Source organism: Gobio gobio (genome assembly GCF_949357685.1).
Source record: "Gobio gobio genome assembly, chromosome: 24".
Taxonomy (NCBI): domain Eukaryota; kingdom Metazoa; phylum Chordata; class Actinopteri; order Cypriniformes; family Gobionidae; genus Gobio; species Gobio gobio.
In genome coordinates, this window is record NC_137120.1 from 14,493,335 (window position 1) to 14,518,234 (window position 24,900).

At 36.9% G+C, this 24,900-nt stretch overlaps 1 protein-coding gene across 6 annotated transcripts in view; it reads left to right on the forward strand.

Moving 5' to 3' along the window:
• LOC307120411 (uncharacterized protein) overlaps positions 1-24,227 on the forward strand; it is a 35,337-nt gene extending 11,110 nt beyond the window's left edge. For 2 of the 6 annotated variants that reach the window (XR_013815791.1, XR_013815795.1), the window contains exons 3-6: positions 14,009-14,182; positions 19,181-19,299; positions 21,682-21,768; positions 23,853-24,227. Coding sequence is in view for 1 of the 6 variants with exons in the window: in XM_079807431.1 (XP_079663557.1) it covers positions 8,787-10,142 (1,356 nt within the window). In the remaining 5 variants the exon portion in view is untranslated. Of the gene's footprint in view, positions 1-8,726; positions 12,811-14,008; positions 14,183-19,180; positions 19,300-21,681; positions 21,769-23,852 lie in introns of those variants that run through there. The other 4 variants (XR_013815792.1, XR_013815793.1, XR_013815794.1 and 1 more) reach the window with 3 other exon arrangements.
• Positions 24,228-24,900: the final 673 nt, after the last annotated feature.

A 24,900-nucleotide genomic window follows, 5' to 3' on the forward strand; every position in this document is an offset into this window, starting at 1 on the left:
GTGATTGATCGCGTACAACCCAATAGGGTGTCGGAATGGTTTGTGTTTATCCAGATTTGATTGTGGTTGGATGAGAAGGATAGTTTTTTTTTTGTTAATGACAAGCCGGAATTAAAACATGCCGAAATGGAATAGGAGTAACGAGGCTATTTTTAAAATGTAAGGAGTAGTACTTCGTTACTTGACACCTCTGCCAATAGTTTTAGTCTTAGTTTCAGTTTTCGTTTACGAAAATAACCTTGGTGTGAAACCATTTCTCCTCCATATCGCTTTAAAGCATTGCATTCTGTGTATAATTAAAATGGGTCCGATGAGTTTTTTGGTCTGTGCCGACTTGATCATAAGATTTTGGACCGGAATAGACTGTGTGCACGCTGCAGAGTTTTGCATGACATAAACGTGAAACCAGACTTCATTCGCCCCAATGGAAACAATGCATATTTACACTGTCTGAATCGTTCCCTATCCCCTAAAGATGAGAAGCTGAAGTGCAGAGTGATGCATTGAGTACTTGAAAAGGTGCATGTCTGTTCAGAATATCAAGAAAACTGTTTTGAAAAAAAGTCAGGGCTAAATCCACATCATCAATCAAGGCAATTCTATTATTTAAAAAACCCTGCTCAACAAACATTTTCATATTTTGCCTTTCAACAATACGAGGTGCAGACCTGGGCACCTTAGTATCTCTAACAGCAGCAATCACACACTGACTTTGAGAGCACTAAACTAGACTTGAATTTGATATAAATAGCAAACCAAACCATCCCCCTCTTTTTGGGCGAACTGAACGATACAAATTATAACCATCAATGCCATTGTCTCTATCAAGGACCGATTTAGTCATCCTGACCCATAAATTAACCATATTCAGCATAGTTGCCAAATCCGCGTATAACACGCGACTTTGGGCTTCTTTTTTTGGCAAGTCGCGTTAAAAAAATCACGAATCGCAGGTTTTTGGGCTTATTTTAAAAAATGTGGTTGCTTGTTTGGAAAATATAATAAGCAACTTAGTTTCTTTACATTTATGGTCGCTGTTTTGTCCAATACATTGGCTGACACTGTCTTCTCACAGCTAAGAGCCATTCAGTGCAACAATACAATTGCTGTAGTAATTTGTCCTCATGCATCCCACCTCCTTCTCCCCCTCATTGAAGAAAAATCTCATTCAACATGCAGGCATGTGATATTATAAATGCACGTAATGATAGTTAGTAGTAAATAGACGTATACATTTTTACAAACAATGCCACCAGCAGAGATGTACAGAAATGGAGAGGAAACAGGGAGGAGAGACACCTAATTTAATTTTAAAAATATTTTTATAATGTATTTCAAATTACAGGCTTTTATAAAAAAAAAAAAACAAGTATACTAATAATAACAGTAGGTATGGTTCGAATTTATTTTATTATAAATATGTGGCTATATTGCAGCACTCCCTTAGTGCTTCCCTGTGTCCCAATGTGCATACTATCCATCCTAAATAGTATGTGACATTAGTAATTTTCAATACTATTTAGGGCAGATAGTATATGCACATTGAGATGCAGGGCGTGTCTTTTTCACAGTTTGCAATGTGTGTGTGTGTGTGTGTGTGTTCACTATTCACTGCTCCTAATATGTGTGCACTAACTCTGACTATGGGTTACAATAATTGGCCTTCACGTCACTTTTTCTCTTTTTCCATCTCCAAACCTATTCTGTTCACAGCTGATCAGAGGATATTGCGTGCACTTTATTGCAATTTGATGATTTTTGCTTTGCAAACTCTTTGCAAAAAAAAATGATTGATCATAAATTATTTTGATGATAATTAGTGTTACTTTCGTCAATGAAAATTATGACTAAATATCGTTGTCAATGAACCTTTATCACATGACGAAAACGAAACGAGACGCAACATAAATGCTGGTCCAGTTACGATGACTAAAATTAAATATATAATGCAATATTGTTGACGAATAAAAACGAGACTAAATGTGGTTCGCAAAATAAAAACTATGCTAAAATGTCTCTTATTTTCGTTGACGAAAATGAGACGAGACAGAATGTTATAACTTTATTTAGTCTCGTTTAGTCGCGTTATTATTATTATTTTGCAGTATTTCTGTGCGTCTCATTCGGGGGGTGCATCAGGTCACACTGCACAGACGCAGGTACTCTCTTCAAGCCCTACTCGCGCGGCATTATTTAGAAGATGCAGCTGCGGTGAGTTATCGACAACAAAAGTTAAGTGTGGTGCCATCTGAATCCACATTTCTGAGTTTTCAACAATATATCATTTCAGAATTCACTGTTTATATCCTTTTTGACCACTGCAGAGCACCGGTTGCGCTTCGCTGTAATTTGGATGCATTTTAAAGATCTAGACTTTTATTACTGAAATGCTGGCAAGTATTTACAAGAGCAAGATATTTCATCACCGCTCAAAAAAAGAAAAAAGAAAAGCACGTAAACATTTGAAATATGCCGTTCTAATGGCAACAATTATATATGTTAAAATGACTGCAGCATTATGTTTTCCTCATAAGCAAATAAGAGGCTGTATTCACTTATTTCTGCTCATTTCCATGTGGAATAAAATTACATCCTTTATTTTGAGATATTTTATATATATTTTCCTATTATTAAATTAAATATGAATTTATTCTTATGACATTTGGAAAAAACTTTCATTATATTGAAGTGGAAAATAAAACGGGTGTTATGGAAAAAGATGGGGAGAAATGTGGCCACAAAATCACAGGAAAAAACACCACAAACCTTAAGAGACATCTCAATGTTTTTATGTATTTTATTTAAATGTATATGTGTGTATTTCTAACATGTTTGGATGGTAAAATAAATATGTTCAAATCAGAGTGTCTTCCATGTCTGGAATGGATGTATTCTTGAATCTATAAGGTAACAATAATATAGTAAGTAGGGATGCACGATATGAAAAAATGTAACCGATAACCGATAATTAAGTCCTTCTCATGGCCGATATTGATAACCAATAAATTCATATTTTTATATTATAATTTCCATATAATCTGCAGTTCGTGCACCCAGGAGAATAGAAAATCTAAGATGCACTGATGAAACTGATATTTTAGTAGCTCTGGCCTATATAATGGCAAATTTCAGTCATGACTCTTCAAATGCTTTTTATTTTTTGTGTAAGGCACCACAATACTTAGTAACAGAAAAGGTTTAACAGGACTATGACAGAACTATATATGGTTTATCTGCACTTAACTCATTAACAACAAATTTATATTCGTAGGGCTGTGCGATATTGAAGAAAAATGCGATATGCGCGATATCCTTGTTAAATAATGCGATATTCGATATGCGATACGATATTGCTTTAAGTGTGTAAAATCTATTTCTTTCCCCAACTGATATCTTTCACTTAAAGCATAACCGACTGTGTAACAAGACACAAAAAAAAGAACGGCTTGTGCGCACGTTTCGGTGGGTGTGTCAGACAGCACAAGACTGCAAGGAGTTGTTTTTCGCAAGTTATTTATTGCATTTAATAACTCTTTTTAACGGCAAGCAAGTCACATAAGTAACAGTCGTGTGCTCAGTCTATTCTCTGCAATGTGCGTCAACCTAAAACGTACACTTTTCACAATGTTGAAGTAGCCTATTAAAATCATTCAGATATTGCGTGCCCTTGCGATATGCATATTGCGATATGTATATGTGCGATATTTCAATAATTTTGAAATTTTTTAGTGAATGAGGATGAGGAAGGTATATAGACTTTGTCACGTTTTTCAAATAAAATGCATTGACATTTCATTTTCACTCTCTCTCTCGAGGAAAAAAAAAGTGCATTCTCAACAAAAATTAAGTGCATCTTCAACAAAAGAGCATAGGGCATTGTTGAGATTTCTCAAAATAAATATGAGGGATGAGGAAGGTATCTTTAAGTGTGTTTCAAATGCATAATAAATCAAATGCATTGGTCATCAATAAAATCCATTACTTTGTCATTTATGGCTTTAGCCTTTTCGCTGTCTCTGGAAAACTTTTTACAATGTTTAAATGCCAGCTGAATGGGGACATCGACGGTCCGTGTCATCGGACATCGACATCGACACAGTCACTTGCACTCTGAAAGCAGACGAATCTCGGGGTGTGTCTCAATCAGCTCCCTAGTTCAGTAGTCAGGGCACTGATCAGGGAATCAGACAATGGGTTGACTCCCTGATCAGTGCCCTGACTACTGAACTAGGGAGCTGATTGAGAGACACCCTCGGATCAGACTGATTGACTGATTTACCAGCATGCGTACTTTATCGGATCTAGTTATCGGATTTCTTTTATTTATCAAAGCAATAAAAATTATGTAATTTTCACCCATATCGCCCAATAATTTATCTGTCCGATAAATATTGTGCATCCCTAATAATAAGATAACCTTGTTTGAAAGGGGTTTGGCTAAAAAAAAGATTTTGGTTTTATACTACTAGGTACTTAAACTAGTTACTAAAAAAAATACTAAAATACAAGTAGTTCTGACTAAAATGCTCAGACTTTTAGTCGACTAAAAACTTGACTAGACTAAAAAGAGTATGAACGTGACCAAAACTAATAAAAACTAAAATGACAGCTTGACACAAAGACTAGACTAAAACTAAAACAGGCTGCCAAAAACAACACTAATGATAAATATAGTTGCAAGCAGCAATACCGGGGCCAAGCGCAAATAAAATGGCTGGCAGTGTCAGATCAACTGCAGCAATGAGCAATTAATCACGTTTTAAGATGAATTTAGACAAAAGGCTGAAAAATGCATTGTAGTCTGAGTGTCAGACCAACTGAAACAATGAACAATTATACAGTTTAAGAAGATTTGGTAAAATGGCTGAAATATCAAATATAGAGTCACTAATAATATAATTTAATGGTTAATCAATTTTGACCAATAGGTGGCACAGTTACGAAATTGATGTGTTTGTGGTCAGAATAAGGGAACAATGACACATGCAAAGATTGATGCCAATATGTCAAAGCATTGCAGAGAAACAGCCTCAAGAGTCATTTTGGCATCATGCCTCAACTTCGTCACTGCGGTATACAAAAACGGTTTCATCTTTCGACACAAAAACTTTTTGTCGGCACAGTCTGAAGATGATACGATTTAATTTTGGTGGAAATCGGACAAACAGTCTAGAGCTAGTTAAAAAAGTAGGTTTTTAGCAAATAATGAGATGGAGGACAAGAAGGTTTGCCAAATATGGCAAAATTGGTATCCATGTTCTCGGCATGAGCAAAGGAATGTATTATGACCAGTTTCATTAAATTAGGCTAATTTAATCAAAAGTTATGAGCATTTTTGTAAATTTTGTTATAACTTTTGACCACAAGGTGGCACTGCCCCAAAACTGTTTGAGTGCCTTCAGGGCATGGTGAGGAAGACACATACTGAGTTTCGTAACAATACACTAATGCGTTTGTAAAATATAGAACTTTTTGACAAAATTCAAAATGGCCGAAAGCCAAAATTGCTGATATGGGAAAATTGGGTGCTGTCTGACTCAACGTGGTTGAGTCATATAATTCATATAATTAGAATATCATCAAAAAGTTGATTTATTTCACTAATTCCATTCAAAAAGTGAAACTGTCATTACACACAGACTGATATATTTCAAATGTTTATTATTTTTAGTTTTGATTACTATAACTGACAACTAAGGAAAATCCCAAATTCAGTATCTCTGAAAATTAGAATATTGTGAAAAGGTTCAATATTGAAGACAGCTGGTGTCACACTCTAATCAGCTAATAAACTCAACACACCTGCAAAGGCATTTAAATGGTCTCTCAGTCTAGTTCTGTGGGCTACACAATCATGGGGAAGACTGCTGACTTGAGAGTTGTCCAAAAGACGAGAGATTGACACCTTGCACAAGGAGGGCAAGACACAAAAGGTCATTGCACAAGAGACTGGCTGTTCAAAGAGCTCTGTGTCCAAGCACATTAATAGAGAGGCGAAGGGAAGGAAAAGATGTGGTAGAAAAAAGTGAACAAGCAATAGGGATAACCGCACCCGGGAGACGATTGTGAAACAACCCATTCAAAAATGTGGTAGAGATTCACAAAGAGTGGACTGCAGCTTGAGTGCTTCAAGAACCACTACGCTCAGACGTATGCAAGACATGGGTTTCAGCTGTCGCATTCCTTGTGTCAAGCCACTCTTGAACAACAGACAGCGTCAGAGCCCATCATAAATCAAAGCACGAGACAGACAGGGGTCGTGGGAGAAGACCGGAAAATGTGACATAATGGACAATATTTGTCTGTATTTGCAATACACGAGCCGCGGTTCAGCTGCGCGAGACAAACACTGCCAGTGTAAATGCACAACGGGCGCGCGCGGCTCCCGCTGCACATTTAACGGAGGAAAGCTCCCACAATATTTGCGAGTTCAATGCAGGATTCGCACAACGGCTTGTCCTGAAAGATGGATTTAAAAACAGAAGCTGTTTACGGGCCACAACCTGTAAGTATAATTTATTTTTAGTCTGTGTTTTCCTGTAATAGTTCGTATTGTTAATTGTACGTTGTAGCAAGGAAGTACACAGATGACAACGCTGTTTGGCTCTGCAAACCAGTTTGTTAAATTCATACTTAACGTTATCTGACAAACACCTAACGTTACAAATTTTTTTTTAACTCAACAGCGAACTTGGCACTAGTGTAAATTATTCTTTGATTAGAGCCTTTATGTATTGTTTATCTACAGGCATGCTAAACATGGTTCTGTGTTTGATTTGGCTACTAGTAAAGCCAATGTTTAGTGTTCGTTTTGGGTTAATAGTTCTTGCGACAGATTTTTGGCTATAATCATTCTAAAAATACAAAAGTAACAGTGCCATTCAGTAGCGATCACTATAGATCCGCAGTCTTTACTCTTGAGGACTGAACAGGTTCTGCTCGATCATCTTCACTAAAATTGTCTGGGTCTGATTCGGGCTCAAATTGGTATGGTTTTATTGACGCCATTGTTTCTAATACTACCCAAAGCACAGTCTACCGGTAAAGGTAAGGGGCGTGACATTTCTGACAAACGTGCACTAGGCGGTTAGCGAATCACAACACAACACAACACAACACAACACAACACAACAAACACATTTTTGAGGGACTGGCTTCATACAACCCGGAAACCATCAGACCGTTTTTACAAGGAGAGACAGAGCAGTGTAGAATAAAGGTAAAATATATGAAAAATAATGCAATTTATTTTTAAACGAAGCATGAACACATGTTACAGTGCACCCCACAAACACAATCAAGCCTTCGAAAGAATTTGTTTTACCACCCCTTTAAGGTTGAGTGTAAAGTTTCCACAGTCAGTGATGGTTTGGGGTGCCATGTCATCTGCTGGTGTTGGTCCACTGTGTTTTCTGAGGTCCAAGGTCAACGCAGCCGTATACCAGAAAGTTTTAGAGCACTTCATGCTTCCTGCTGCTGACCAACTTTATGGAGATGCAGATTTCATTTTCCAACAGGACATGGCACAGGACATAACAAGGAGTCTGGACTTGCAGCAGAAGGTAGATCTAGAATTTAATGATACGACAAAAGCAGGAAGTGAGTCTGCAGAAACATGCTTTCAAAATGGAGAAGCAGTGAAGATGGAGTAGATTTGTAGCCTTGTAAACTAACAGAAATGAGTGACTTGGCCCCTGAGATTTTAGTTGGACTGTGGAAAAGATTTCAGCCCTTGAGACTACATAAGGGAACTGCATATGGATGGACTCAAATGGACTGCAAATGGACAACCCCACTATTAAGGGGGATCAGAAAGATAAACAAGACTAAATAAAACGTAATACTTAAAAACACTAGACAGACGGCTTTGTGTAACAATAGGTGAAATACATAATACAGTGAGTAGTTAAACGTTAAGTTGAAGCAAGATGATAGTCCAGTGGTGGTGGAGGCAGCTGAGACTGAAACAGACGACTGTCCAGTACCGAAGAAAGCTGAGGCTGTAGCCGGGCGACAGCCTGGTGGTGGTGAAAGCAACCAGCGAAAAAAGAAAAAAAAATAGCTGAGACCTTAGCAGACGACAAATGCGGTGGTGGAGAAGAAGGCAGCCAAGACTGTAGCTGACTACAGGTCCAGTGATTAGCATCAAGAGCTTGAGTTAGCAGCTCTGATTACCTCACGCTGGCAGGCACAAAACATTTCAGAAACTGTTCAGCCTTTTATTTTCACACTTGATTTGGACAATGATGGAGTGACAACATGTAGAATGCAACAGAATGTTTCTGAATGGTTTGTTGATGAATTTATGTAGCTGGTGCGGAGTTAACTATCTTCAAGTCATTGATTGTAATGATAATCTATAAATCGCTCGTGTGGGAACTGTTGTAAAATCAGATGCCTTCAGAGCCAGAGAATAAATGTGCCATTAAGATAGAACCGGTGTAGTTTAATTATGTTTGTAACTTAAGTTGTCATTTTGCTTTTATGACATGCCGAGGGCAGGGTTTATTTCGACAAGATCAACAGAATCAGAAAACACACTGCACACACACACACTACGTGGTATCATTATTTTTTGTATAATTAAGTGATCAATTTTCATCAAAACAATCATAATTTTGTATAGCAATTGTCTACTTTCTGCTATTAGATCTTTTATGTCTTTTCCCTTAACTTCTATGTCTTTTTAATTTTTTTTTTTTAACCCTTTTTAACTTTAATTTCAGACCTGGTGGAGGAGAAAGAGGAAAGTGAATAACTGAATCAAGTGGAGAAGAAACATCATCATGTCAAAACTGGAGAAGTCTTTGAGTTGCTCGCTGAAAACAAGAGCCAAACAATCTTCCATCTGCCCTCAGTGTGGAAAGAGTTTCCCATGCAAAAAAAGTCTTAAACGTCACACGAGTGTCCACAATGGAGAGAACCCGCACACATGTGATCAGTGTGGGAAGAGTTTCAGGCTAAAATCAACCCTTAATAATCACATGAAAATCCACACTGGAGAGAAGCCGCACACATGTGATCAGTGTGGGAAGAGTTTCACATTTAAAGAAACCCTTAAAAATCACATGAGTGTCCACACTGGAGAGAAACCGCACACATGTGATCAGTGTGGGAAGAGTTTCAGACAGAAAGCAGCTCTTAATGATCACATGAAAATCCACACTGGAGAGAAGCCGCACACATGTGATCAGTGTGGGAAGTGTTTCAGACAGAAAGCAACCCTTAATGAACACATGAAAATCCACACTGGAGTGAAGCCGCACACATGTGATCAGTGCTGGAAGAGTTTCAGACAGAAAGCAGCTCTTAATGATCACATGAAAATCCACACTGGAGAGAAACCGCACACATGTGATCAGTGTGGGAAGAGTTTCAGAATAAAAGCACAATATAATGAACACATGAGAATTCACACCGGAGAGAAGCCGCACGTATGTTGTCAGTGCGGGAAGAGTTTCAGAAGGGGAGAAACCTTAACATGTCATCTGCGTTCTCACTCTGGAGAAAGACCATTTAACTGTGATCAATGCGATAAAAACTTTTTTCGGGCAAATGCCCTGAAGACCCACCTGAAAATTCATACAAAGGAGAAGCCTCACATGTGTTCTCTGTGTGGAAAGAGTTTTTCACGGATGGAACATTTACAATTACATCAGAAAAGACACAGTGGTGTGAAGAATCACATGTGCTTTGATTGTGAGAAGACCTTTGTTACAGATTTTGAACTGAAGGTGCACCAGAGAGTTCACACTGGAGAAAAACCTTACAAGTGTTCTCACTGTGAAAAGAGATTCATTTGGTCAGGAGATCGGAAAAAACATGAGAGGATCCACACTGGAGAGAAGCCTTATAAATGTGATCAATGTGGGAAAAGTTTTACACAAAAACAAGCCCTTGATTGTCATCTGAAAATCCACACTGGAGAGAAGCCGCACATATGTGATCAGTGTGGGAAGAGTTTTAGAGCAAAAGTAACCCTTGATAATCACAGGAAAATCCACACTGGAGAGAAGCCATACACATGTGATCAGTGTGGGAAGAGTTTCAGAACGGTACAAACTCTTAAATTACATACGTGTTCTCATTCTGGAGAAAGACCAATAAATGCGGCAAAAACTTTATTTGATCAAGTTCCCTGAAGGCCCATCGGAAAGTTCATACAAATTAAGGAGAAACCTCCACGTGTGTTCTTTGTGTGGAAAGAGTTTTAAAATTACACAAGTGGTTTAAAATTACACAATAAAGGTCACAGTGGTGTGAAGAATCACATGTGCTTTGATTGTAAGAAGACCTTTATTACAGCTGACATTGAAACTGCACCAGAGAATTCCCACTGGAGAAAAACCTTACAAGTGTTCACACTGACAGAAGATTCAGTCAGTCTGGAGCTCTGAAAATACACGAGAGGCTCCACACTGGAGAGAAGCCACACACATGTAATCAATGTGGGAAGAGTTTCAGACATGAGAAAACTCTAAAATTACATCTGGTTCTCATTTTGGAGAAAGACCATTTAACTGTGGGAAGAAATTTCTTAGGGCACAACACCTGAAGGTCCACCTGAATGTTCACACAAAGGAGAATCCTCACATGTGTTCTCTGTGTGGAAAGAGTTTTTTATGACTGGATTCTTTGAAAATACACCAGAAAACACACAGCAGTGTGAAAGATCATATGTGCTTTGATTTGATTTTGATTGTGGCATTTGTTATGACTGCCATATTTAAACTACAGCAGAGAATTCACACTGGAGAAAATTCTTTCCAGTGTTCACACTATGGGTGCAACAGATCAGTTGATCCGTGATATGTACGCACATATGATTTGCAAATTAATTGCTAAGTTTAACCAAAAGTATTAAAGTATTCCAACCAAAAGTTTAAAGTATTCATGCATGCTTGTAATTTGTGTAGTTGTTCTTATTTTATTAGTAACTGTTTACTTGTCTTGTTTTGGTTTTCTAGTTGTTGTTGCTGTTGTATCGAAGTACTTAAAGGATTAGTTCACTTCAAAATGAAAATGTCCTGATAATTTACTCACCCCCATCTCATCCAATGTGTTTGTCTCTTTCTTTCTTCAGTTGAAAAGTAATTAAGTTTGAGGAAAACATTCCTGGATTTTTCTTCACATAATGGACTTTGATGGCAACTGTGGGGTTACAAATTTGTACATTGTTATATCTAGGTTCAAATGTAATAGAATATAACTGAAAACATTATCTATATTTGTGTTTTACATTTTGAAGTAAACTTGAGGAAATTCTAATGAGATTACGTCAGGCTGTGTAAGTGGTTGAGACATTAAGTCTTTTGTCTCTATGCATTTCCTGACAATTTACTATGACAAGTTTAGAGCAATACTGCCTGAGTGAGTGGATTAGCATCTATGCATTTGAATGGCACTGTTATGCTGATTGAATCTGGACGAGAGACACAGTTATGTAGGGTGTGTCCTTTTTACCTATACAACATTTGCATTGTATTGTTCAGGGTGTCCCCTCCTCTGCTGTATAACCCCTCCTCCTTTGAAATGTATATAACCTATCAGGTATACTGTTAAATCAGACTGTTTTCGGAGGACCTGCAGTTCTCATTAAAAAAATTACTTCTGTTTGATCCCGACGTCTCCTGGTCTCTACTTCAAGAAACAACTGAAGTTCACAACACAACCAACGGGTTGAAGGTCCAAATCAATTCAGTTTCGAAGGGCTTCAGAGGCTCTGCACGATCCCAGACGAGGAATAGGGTCTTATCTAGGAAATTATCAGTCATTTAAAATAAAGTTATATACTTTTTAAAAATTTGCTCATCTTGCGCTGCTCTGCGGCTCGCCACGGATTGTGTAATCACGTCGGCAAGGTCACGCTAGAAGTAGGTGGAAGTACTGCCCCAAGCGAATGTGCGATGACTAATACAAACATCCTTTGCCAAAAAACACTCCAAACATCTCCAAAATGTTCCGACATTGTTGTTTTACCTTTTTTTTTCTAAAGGATGTTTGTATTAGTCAAGCGCTTGTAAATAGGGGGGCGGTACCTTTCCGATATTTTTTTTTCCTTCTGATATTTCCAATATTTTTTACCTATTTTACCTATATACCTTTCCATATTTTTTTACCATAGTAACTGTAGTTTTACTTTGGTAGTTGTCATTAAAGCACAGTAACCACAACCCTTGCCATGGTTTTACCACAGTAACCATAGAATTACTATGGTAGTTTTAGTTAATGCACAGTAACACTACACTTACCATACTTTTACCACAGTTACTGTAATTTTAAGTAACCACAATTACCATGGTTTTATCACAGCAACCATAGTTTCACTGTGGTATTGTCATTTAAAGCGCAGTAACCACAACACTTACCATGGTTTTACCACAGTAACTGTGGCTTCATCCTGTTAGTAAAAGCCCAGTGACCACAATGCTTACCATATTTATTTTACCATAGTAGCTAGTTTTGCTGTGGTATTTGTAGTTAAAGCACAGTAACCACAACACTTTACATGGTTTTATCACAGCAACCATAGTTTTACTGTGGTATTTGTAGTTAAAGCAAAGTAACCACAACACATACCATGGTTTTACCACAGTAGCTGTTTTACTGTGTAGCCTACTATTTGTAGTTAAAGCACAGTAACCTGAACGCTTACGCTTACCATGTTTTTTTTACCACAATAACTAGAACACTTGCTTTTTGTAATGTGATTGGAATGCAGTATTTTTTTCTGCCTTGTGGTTACTTCACATAATTTAAAATTGATATAGTGAACAGAGTTAATCTTTAAGACCAGCGGTTTCAAGTATGAGATTGAAAAAAAAAAAACCCTCAAAGATCCTCCCAAAAGAACAATATCTAAGAAGTTAAATCATTATGCTTTTATGTTTTATTATGTGTATATACAAATTTAAAATTTTCTTATGTATATGAGCATAGTATTTTCGATGATGATTTTTAAGCTTGTGTTGCTATACTTGCAGCCGTTAGCTAATGTTATTAACTGCTCAATATATGCAGCGAATGTTAACTGGTACCCAATCAGACAATTTTGATACAATTGTGAGTCAGAAAGTCAGAAATGCTTGCAATTGCGAGTCATAAAGTCAGAATTGCGTAATATAGACCCTCATTTGTGTTATAAACTGAAAATGATCGCTGAAATAGAGTGGGAACCCTATCAGAGCCTTCATAGTGAACACTGGGAAGTTTTCTTCTTCAGTGGCTGCCTTTTATGTGGCATGCCCCAAGGGTCCATTTTAGGCCCTCTATTTCACTTTATATGCAATAACAATGTGGACAATGTTTATAAAGATCAGTTTGGCCATTAACTTTTAAATCCATAATTGAATCATTATTATGAGATTTTCGCATGAAAATGTGGAGGATTTTAACTGTGACGAGATGATTTACAGGCCATTTTATGGTTACAGGATGTGTGTTAGGATGCAACAGCCAGCAAGCGTTAAAGACGCAATTGTTTGACGTGATAGTATGTCCCAAAGCTTGTCTACTCTTATGCTGCACACTCAAAAGTATGTACCCTTTCTTCACAAAAAGAGAACATACTTTGAGGGCATAGTATAAGTAGGCAAATTTGGATGCAGCAACAGACTGACAAGTTAGCTGTTTTCTCATTCTGGAGAAAAAACTGTAATCAGTGTGCTAAAAACTTTCTTTGGGCAAAAACCCTGAAGAACCACCTGAAAATTCAAAGAAGCCTCACATGTGTTATTTGTATGGAAAGAGTTTTTCCACAGCTGATCTCTTAAAAATTACACAATAAATGACAGTGGTGTGAAGGATATGCTTTGTTTGTGGGAAGACCTCCTTTTTACAGATGGTGAACTCAGACACCACCAGAGAACCTTAGAGTTTTTTAATGATTGTTAGGCTGCATTAACTAGGTCAGCCGGAACCGGGAACACTTCCCATAACACCTGATGTACCCGTTACATCATCAAAAGAATGGCATCTATGCTAATGTTAGTCTCTGTTTTATCCCGAGGTTTACTGCAGTCAGCCGGATCCGGGCCGGATCCAGATCAGATGGTGGACCTGCACCCAGACATGACCAACGCATGACCCTGAAGTGTCTGCAGAGACCGTGTCAATTAGACTGAAATTACCTCATCGACGCGGCATCCTCAATAAACCCGTCGCTGGCGTGATGACTCTGATGGTTAGAATATTCCTATTTAATAATTGTTTAATCGATATGTCATCCTTAATAAACCAGTCTCCGGCGTGATGACTCGGATCTTTCGAATATTGCAATTTAATAACTGTTTTATCGATATGTCATCCTCAATAAACCTGTCTCCGGCGTGTTGCCTCCAATCTTTCGAATATTCCGATCTAATATGACCTCTGACCTGTAAAGTTGCCAGAATAATAATCATACGCTGTTTGTTGATTGGCCAGAGGAGAACTGGCACCCTGACTGTGCCTGATTTCTCCCAATGTTTATTTTCTCCATTAGGACACCTGATGGAGTTTTGGTTTCCTTGCCACTGTCGCCTTTCGCTTGCTCAGTTGGGGACACTAAATTTTCAACTAAATATCCAAATAAATCTAATTACTAAACTAAATTAACCATATAAACTAAATTGCTGATCTGCCCACATTGTCACTGTATGATAATTGAAATGTGCTGATGATATCACAGTTTTCTCCAGAGCGGCTGTACGGCCAAATAAAATTCTGTTGCATTATTTTCCTGTTTAACACTGTGAAGCTGCTTTGAAACAATCTGCATTGCAAAAAGCGCTTTATAAATAAACTTGACTTGACAAGAGATTCAGTGAGTCAGGACATAAGAGGATCCAAACTGATATTATATTATAATCAAACTCAAATATTTTACTCGAGCTCCGATTGCTCCTGCTATATCAGGCAAAATTGAACAAAAAAGGAGGGATGCTGCAAGAACTAACAACGGGAAGAGGTATGCTGCTGATTTTATACCTTTGTATTAATTTGAAGATTAGATGGGCGTACTCCTCCCGAAATTACGTTTAATAACTTCACATAACTTTACATGTGTTATTTGTGTGGAGGACGATTTACATGGCTGCCCACTAAAATACACCAGAAAATGCATCCCAGTGTGAAAAGACAGAAAATTCTCACTTGAGAAAAGCATTTTAAGTGTTCACAATGCGGCTAAATAATTTGATTTGACTTGTCTACTGTAAAAAAATATTTAAAAAGTAAGTTACCTGGTTGCCAAAAAATTTAGTATGAACATTTGAGAATTGACATCACCCTTTATTCGATTTTGTAAGCATATTGCGTAATTGTGTTTTAATAATGCAGTGAAACATGCCAAATTGTGCTATTTTCATGATTTATCACAACATTTTTTTCATTTATTTGGTTCAGATACAATAATATTTTGAGTTTCTATTTATTAAACCGATTTCCTTCATTGTATTAACTCAAATTTTTTATTTCAATGAACTCAAAACTTTAAGGCAACCAGGTAACTTACTTTTTTAAGTTAAAACAACAATATTTTTTACAGTGTGGCTTTCCTTGCCCTAACTAAAAAAAACAAATCAATTTTAAACACAGTTACAACAACAAAAACTAAACTAAAATAATCAAGGGGTCAAGAGCCCAACTAAAGCGAACACTGATCACCATAATGATAGACAATAAGACAAAACCTTTTCAATAAAACTTTGTAAGGTGGAAAATAATCAAAGATATTTGAAATAGAACAAAATCATCTGCTTTGCTGTTAGTAGCCATCGTCGTGATCAAGATATTGAAATTGACTCAACCCCCTCCCCCTTAACGCCATCAGAAGGGCCAGTTGGAGTTAGAAGAACAAAAGAATGGCTGGCTGGCAAAAAGGTGTTCACACCTTTGGTACAATGGGGGAAGTTTTGTCTGATTGGTTACTTTCAAACATCTTATGGTTTGGTCTGATTGGTTACTTTCAAACGTCTTATGGTTTGGTCTGATTGGTCAGTTTTTAAAAGAGTCTCTATAGAGAGAGCTGCTCTTTAGCTCTCTCTCTCTCTCTCTCTCTCTCACTCTCTATCTCACAGGTAACATTCTAGGCAGAGGCCTACTGAGCATAATTAAAGGTTTATGTTTACATCTATTTGAAACTATTTTAAGTGTAACCATAACCTGAATTTGTGTTTCCTTTTAGAAGAGATTTATGTCTATGATGTAATTGACATTTTACATTTACTTTATTGTTAATAAATTGTTACATTTTGATCCTTTCTGAATTAATCTGTAATTATTAACTATCCCCAATGTGGAACGGTATAATTGCAACAAAGGGTTAAAACGGAACGATTAAATGTATGATTAACTATCAAATATAAATGATCAAACAACCGGTTGGCATTCTCTTCTAAATGCGACAACTATGATAAATGGAGTCAGATAAAGAATATTATAATCAAATCCATTCTTCCAGCTGAAACACTGAACGCGTGCAGCCTTGACCGCGGTTCTCTACCGATCCTTGGAGCGAATTCATGCGGTCTTACAGTTGGTGACCCCGAATACGTGATGTTGCGAGCAGACGAGCTCAGATGAGCAACGTGTTTTCAGCGAAGTATTGGATTTAAAATCAACAAGAGATTTGAGCTTCTCTTTTTTCAGCTGTTCTGTTGATCTTGTTAATGGATTAAAGCTGACCCTCTGACCAGATAATGAGTAAGTAAACCTTCTTTGCCTTTTAGAATTGTTGAGGGAAAGTGCTTAAGTGTTAATACACAGAAACAACAGCAGCAATTAACTGTTTCTCTCTAAATTTGTTTCTCTTTAAATTTTTCATTTGTTTCTATCTCAGGATGACAATTGCAATTCCTTGGAGGACGGATGGCCAAAAGGCCCCCCTCCCCCTGCATCTCAAAACTTGAGATGTGAGAGATGGGTGCGAATATATTTATATATATTTGATGAGGTCAATCACACCTCACAATATGTCTACATGACCTCCCAGTGTAAAAACTGGAATTAAATTATGCAACACAGATTGATATTGATTAGATTCCACCCATCTCCAAAACATTAACACAGAACACACCCTACACTCACGACAACATCACCTGGAATAGACCAAATCTATTCAGGCTGAACACTACACATCATAAACGACAAAGATGGCATAGAGTCTAAAAGTGTTACTTCGCTAAAGATCTATTGCTCATCTTTTCACACTAACAGATTCAGATAGCTACACACACACACACACACACACACACACACACACACACACTGTTACCAGGAATACCCATTATTGTATGACTACACATATTTAGATCTGCAGTAATTACATTGGAAGATTCCTGAACAAACACAGTGGTTATTATATATATATGTTTTCATAAATGTGATTGATTTGTTGTTTTTCTTATATGGTTTATTGATGCGTACCATCTTTTTTAATGTATTAATTGCACTGACTTTTGCTACATTTCCTTCGAGAAATTCAGACCAAAATGCTCAAATTCCACTACCACCAAAATAGTGGAAAGTTAGATGAACTTTGAGTTTTGATTTCCGAGTCATGGTTACACTGAATATTTTGCTAATACTCCTCATGAAAAGGGGGACTTCAAATCAACAATGATTTTGTTTTGTTATAATGCATTTTATTTCAATGTTCCCAGAAACAATGTACGAGCTTTTGGAATCTTCTTTTATTCTCAAACCTTGACCACTTTATTAAGTATATCGATTTAAGGGCTTATTGCCAGAGACTATTTTGATATGACCACATCAGACTTCTGACCAATGAAAAATGCCATGCATGCTTTTGTTCTTTGTTGTGCTAAATTATCTTTTAATTACAGAATACCTGCAGCAAAAGTTCGCTCCTGTGTCCTGCCTCAAAAAGAGTGACTGTTCTTGAGGTGTGAAGTATTCAATGGATGTTTTGCATATCAATGATGAAGTTCTCATGCAGGGATACAAGGACAACAAAGACTGAAAACTGACCAGCTGCTTTTGCAACAAGTCTGGACGAGAAGTCTGAAGAATAACATCTACACACAACAGAAAGCATATCTTTGTGGACAATACCACCTTTGGACTCAATGATTGTGGCCAATGGTGCCAAACGGGGAACTGTAAGGTGGAAAATAATCAAAGATATTTGAAATAGAACAAAATCATCTGCTTTGCTGTTAGTAGCCATCGTCGTGATCAAGATATTGAAATTGACTCAACCCCCTCCCCCTTAACGCCATCAGAAGGGCCAGTTGGAGTTAGAAGAACAAAAGAATGGCTGGCTGGCAAAAAGGTGTTCACACCTTTGGTACAATGGGGGAAGTTTTGTCTGATTGGTTACTTTCAAACGTCTTATGGTTTGGTCTGATTGGTTACTTTCAAACGTCTTATGGTTTGGTCTGATTGGTCAGTTTTTAAAAGAGTCAGATTTGAATTTGGTGACATCAGGGAAAAGGATAAAAGAGGATTTCAACTATAGCTCGCTCTCTTTTGGATTCTCTGGCTTTCTATAGAGAGAGCTGCTCTTTAGCTCTCTCTCTTTCTCTCTCTCTCTCACTCTATCTCACAGGTAACATTCTAGGCAGAGGCCTACTGAGCATAATTAAAGGTTTATGTTTACATCTATTTGAAACTATTTTAAGTGTAACCATAACCAGAATTTGTGTTTCCTTTTAGAAGAGATTTATGTCTATGATGTAATTGACATTTTACATTTACTTGATTGTTAAAAAATTGTTACATTTTGATCCTTTCTGAATTAATCTGTAATTATTAACTATCCCCAATGTGGAACGGTATAATTGCAACAAAGGGTTAAAACGGAACGATTAAATGTATGATTAACTATCAAATATAAATGATCAAACAACCGGTTGGCATTCTCTTCTAAATGCGACAACTATGATAAATGGAGTCAGATAAAGAATATTATAATCAAATCCATTCTTCCAGCTGGAACACTGAACGCGTGCGGCCTTCACCGCGGTTCGCTACCGATCCTTGGAGCGAATTCATGCGGTCTTACAACTTCATATAAACCTGTTAATTGTCATTAAGAACTTCCATAGACCGATGACAGAAATAATGTCAAACTGCTTTGTACTAAGTGAGGGCGGTAAAACATTTTTAATGAGGTTTGTTTAATCTTCCTCTCCTGAAATCCAAACTAACTAATTAATGCATTCTTGATTTATTTCAGTTGGTGGCGGTAATGCGTCTAAAGCTGGTCGACCAACCGCCATTAAACAGAAAAGAACACATGCATCAATAGCGCCCTCATGCTCTCCTCTCACTCTTATCAGTGTTGTGACTTCTGAGGTAAGTTGAGCTGTTCATTCACTGTGCTTCATAGATCGTAAAGACACAATTTGTTTAAGTAGCATTTTACAGGGTCCTTTCTTGAGTCACCTTTCTGCATTGTTGTCTGATAACTAATATTTGGATAGTTGGGACAACATTTGGACAAGTTTTAGACAAATACTTGAGAACTAACACATTGTCAACAAATACATTTTGTTAGCTAAATGTTTAGAGAATTTTTGTTTAGTTCTCTCAAGATAATAAACCGACTCATCCAAAATAATTACATTATTTGTTAGAAGAAAATGTTGCTAAAAAAAGCATTTTTTTTGTTGACCTTATCTGGATTCTAAAGCATTTGTCCAAAACTTGTTGTCCCAACTTTACAAATTGAATTATTTGAACAAACATTTTTACATTCAACAATGTTGTGCCAATACCCAGTATATGCACTGCAGCTTGAAAAAATTAAAAGGTAATTATTATTAAAAAATGATTACTGCTTTGCATTAACGGCTTGATTTATGCTGCTGGTGTTATTTAACTGTCATATGTTTCAGAGTTCATATTTTTATTGAATTACAATTTGTTGATTATCACCATGTTTGACATTTGTGTTGACGTGAGACGTGTTGATATGTTGAGCTATATTTGCTTCTCATTGCAACTTTTGCAACTTATTTGCCCGGGTAAAATGGGTAAACTGTGTGCCTCTGGTTGTAAGTATAGTTAACTTCAAAAAATCTAAATCAAACGTGGAGATGAAAAAACAAGGATTATAGCTGCTTGCATTGCTAAACATTCTTTGGTTGTCTTGACTCTTGACAATATGTTTTTTTAAGTTCAAAAGATTACCTGATACTCATTAGATGAACAAAAGAAAGTATTTAAGTTAACTTAAACTGGAGTGGATTAGTTGAGTTAACTTAACACGTTGAATGCAAGAAGTTGTCATATTTTTTTAAAGCAGCACTAGGTAGTTTTTGCTCTCGGGGTCCCCCTACAGTTGGGAAACAGTATTGTCCTCTACTACTGTCGTAAACTGTCATTCTACATCAGTGGATGCATCGCACGTGCATTTGTTGACATGACAACTATGATAGCCCTGAACACTGCCGGAGTTTACATGCAGGTGTTCTGCTTGCGTCGCATGTGAAATGTCTTCATCCCAGGTACAGTGGCATATGTTTCAGCATGTCATATGAATATAATTTCATGGGTTTTATTTTTTTCAAACGCCAAATGATCGCGATGCTCACATTTACAAGCCAGCGTCATTATAGTAGCCTAGTCTATTGGTTACCGTTTTACGGAATCTATATGATACTTCAATTCAATGTTTGAGTGGTAGGTAATAACTATATATCGTCAATATTATAATATCAAGCTACCCTAGATGAATCTGCTAATTTGAAAAATCGATTTGCAGTATAGCTTGAGGCAAGACAAATAAACCAATATCACAGACATGTTAGGTATCCTAAAATATGATTTTATACATCTTACGTATTTACTTGCAAGAATGTAGCCCCTCCTCCTTCAGCTCACGCCAACAAGCAAACGCTGGCCCAATGTTGATCCTCGTCCTGCCTTTAATCCGATCACTTTCTCGTTTCCTCTTTTTGCTTTCCTCCGACAAAACCAATTGCGTTCTTATTTTTCTGTGCTGCTTCAGCCATGACTATAACATTCGGCAAACAAATGATAGTTTGGCTCGCACGTCCGAATTTAAGGAAGTGGGGGTGGTGGTGGAAGTGACGTATATGCCGTAAAGCAGTCGAATTTTGTAGTTCTTTTTTTTCTCGGGTTACTACCCGAAACCCAAAGTTTAAAAGTACGATTAAAAACGATACAGACCCCGTCAGGCTATGGCAGACGTGTCATTCAACCTATTGTAAGTCGATGTATCATCACAAGAGTTTTGAAAATATATTATCAAGGTTGAAACGTTACCTAGTGCTGCTTTAAGTTAGCTCAACTTATTTTGTACTGTAATATTGTTTTTATACATTTAAGGTATATATGTCTTCAGATCACTTAGTCAACTAGAGCTCATTTAATTTGCTTATTTAAATACTGTCAAGTTAAATTAAATTAAACCCAATTTGGGGGAATACAATTTTGTATATTTATTTCTGTATTTATGTACTTTTAGTTTTTGTTGTAACCATTATTTACTGAGGTCTGCTATATTTTCTATACTTCTATATAGGTGTGTGCCTAATAATAATAGGGACAGAATAAAAAATTTATAAAAATGTTAGCAATATAGAGACAAAACAGAAATGCATATAATGTGTGAATTAGAATTAGTTATCTACTATATATAGATTGATAGACATGGATGCTTAAATGTGTCAGTATAAAACATATCAACTGATTTATTTTTTATTTCTGCAGATCTGCTCCTCCTGCCGCACAGCAGTTCACTTTAAATGAAGCCCATCCCACAACAGAACATTTGGAAGATCAATGTACCCAATTTATGTAAGGTTCCATATAATGTTTTTTACTGAAAATTAAAACCTTTAGAGTCGTTATTATTGAATTAAGTGAAGGAGAAACATCATCATGTCAAAACTGGACAAATCTTTGAAATGCTCACTGAAAAAAAGTGCCAAAAAATCTTTCGCCTGCCCTCTGTGTGGAAAGAATTTCCCATGCAAACAAAATCTTAAACATCACATGAGTGTTCACACTGGAGAGAACCCGTACACATGTGATCAGTGTGGAAACAGTTTCCCAAGCAAACACCGTGTTAAACTTCACATGAGAATTCACACTGGAGAGAAGCCGCACACATGTGATCAGTGTGGGAAGAGTTTTGCAAAAGCAAACACCCTTAAATTACATCTGCGTTCTCATTCTGGAGAAAAACCATATAAATGTGATCAATGTGGTAAAAACTTTCTTGGGGCAGGATACCTGAAGAACCACCTGATAGTTCATACAGACAAGAAGCCTCATGTGTGTTCTCTGTGTGGAAAGAGTTTTTCACGACTGGATGGTTTAAAACAACACCAGAAAAGACACAGCGGTGTGAAGAATCATTTGTGCTTTGATTGTGGAGAGACCTTTTTTACAGCTGACAAATTAAAACGGCACCAGAGAGTTCACACTGGAGAAAAACCTTACAAGTGTTCACATTGTGACAAGAGATTCACCCGTTCAGAACATCTGAAAAGTCATGAGATGATCCACACTGGAGAAAAACCGTACAAGTGTTCACACTGTGACAAGAGATTCAATCAGTCACAAAACATGAAAACACATGAGAGGATCCACACTGAGCAGTACACATGTGATCAATGTGGGAAATGTTTTACTGTAAAAAGAACCCTTGATGATCACATGAGAATCCACACTGGAGAGAAGCCGCACAGATGTGATCAGTGCGGGAAAAGTTTCAGTATGGCAAAAACTCTTAAAGTACATCTGCGTTCTCACTCTGGAGAAACACTGCGATCAGTTCAGCAAAAAAAATCTAAGGGCAGAACACCTGAGGCCGGTTGCAGCAGCTGCGAGTAAATTACAACTTTGCCTAGTTTTGACGTAAATGGGCAGTAATGCTGCCTTTGCGTGCTATTAGAAATATCCTACTTCCCACTTCAGAAGTCGTGATTACGAGCTTGTTGCATTCAAGTGCTGTGTTGTTGGAATGAACAGGAATCATTGAGGACACCATGATTATTGCCTTGGGAAAATCTTATTAAACCAAAATAATATGTAGTGTCACATGCTCTGACAACCATACACTTACGATGCCAGATTCTCTAATTTTGGTCAAATGCAGGCTATTTTCGCTGTGTATAAAACAATACAATACACTTCAAATGATTACTTGTATATAAAAATATGCGCTACATTAATGACAAGACAAGACGATCAAGCTGATCACAGCAGTAGTTCTCCCTGCCACCATGTTTAAAGATTATGGCATGCCCATCTCGGGTATTTGGGTATCAAAATTATTTCCGAATTTCCCAGTGGTAAACACCACATCAGAGGGTGTTCATGTGCAATTTTTACCTTGGAAACTCATATTTACAATAATTCCGATAGCATGTGAAGGCAGAATAAGTTACAATTTACGCACTACTAAATATTTTTTGCATTGCACCATAAACTTAGTTGAAGCTGAAGGGTTGGATTCCGAGATCAACTGCCGCTTCAAATGTATATGCTTTGAGAGATGTGTAATGAGTTATTAATATTTTCTTTCAAAATATCAAATGATTTGAATGGCTTCTTCAAGCTAATGAGATTTACTTAGTTTGTGTAATTGAATGTGCTCTCTACATGTTTTTGAGAGAAGCCTCCAGCATGTGTTAAAACATATCAATCCTTCTATCTTGCTAATAAATGTCACTTCAGACTGTTGTATACATGTTAAAGCATTGACTTTACTTTTCTATATTGAGACACTAAAGAATAATGTTGAAAATTGTCTGTATATCTCACTGAGAGAGAGGAACGTGTTATCAGTATGTTTTGGGATACTTTCCTGTTTAGAGCAAGAGCTCGACCATATCCAACCTTGAACTAGCTGTGTGTCTGTGTATGTGTGCTAGTATTTTTTGTTACAGGTCCTGTATTGGAGGCACCCTGGTTGATGGAATGACTTGTTTTCCTCAAAAAGCTGGCGCCTTGAAGAGCAGTTCCGTGACCTTGGAGGATAATGTCACACCAAATCCAGGTCCGGGTGTCATCCATGTGATCAATTAAAATATGTTTCTTTCTATCAGTCCATACATGGAAATTGACTATGTTTATCCATTTTCTTAGCCAATCAGAATCATGCAACCTGAAGTAATGATGTTGCTTAGACCTTGGTGAAAGGTAGAATTGTGGTGTAAAATTGAATGTATATGCAGAGTGGCCTACGATTTCCTTCTGCTGATGTAACTACAATACATTATTCAGTAAAATTGTCTTTAATTGACTGCACTTCTGACTCTGGATCTTCATTCATCATATCTGGTCCTTAGGTCTGTAACTGTAAATTCCCCTACAAAGCTTAACTTCAATTCAATTCAAATTTATTTGACGATACATATCGTTTCAAAGCAGCTTCACAGAAAATGCATCTACATTACAATTTAATTGATTTGTACATGTTATGCATTTCAGAATTGCACATATACAAGGACACAGATTAGCTAACTATCTATTATTAATCAATATAATAGCTATGGCATAGAAATAAGAATACAGTTTGTTAACTCTACGTATGAACGAAATATTTACCGAAGCCTCCGACCAGGAGTGACGGTTGAAATAAAATAGCAGACAGAATAGCAGTCTTGAGTTACCTGACAGACTTCAATTATTTATACATAGGCTATATGATAATGCTGACACTCACTTATTAATACACTCACTCACTTACATTTTAAGAGAGAGAACATTATGTGAAAAGCTTTTCAACACAAACCCGTCCTAAACAATGCGCCGCTGTGTGCATCGTTCTGTGTTGTGCTTGTCAAATAAATATAATTGACAAACTGTATTAATAAATAAATAAATACAGTTTCTGAAATAATCAGCATATAAACACTTATGCTATTCATGATAATATTTATTAATTTATCACATCATTTTACCGTTAGTTATGCGAGA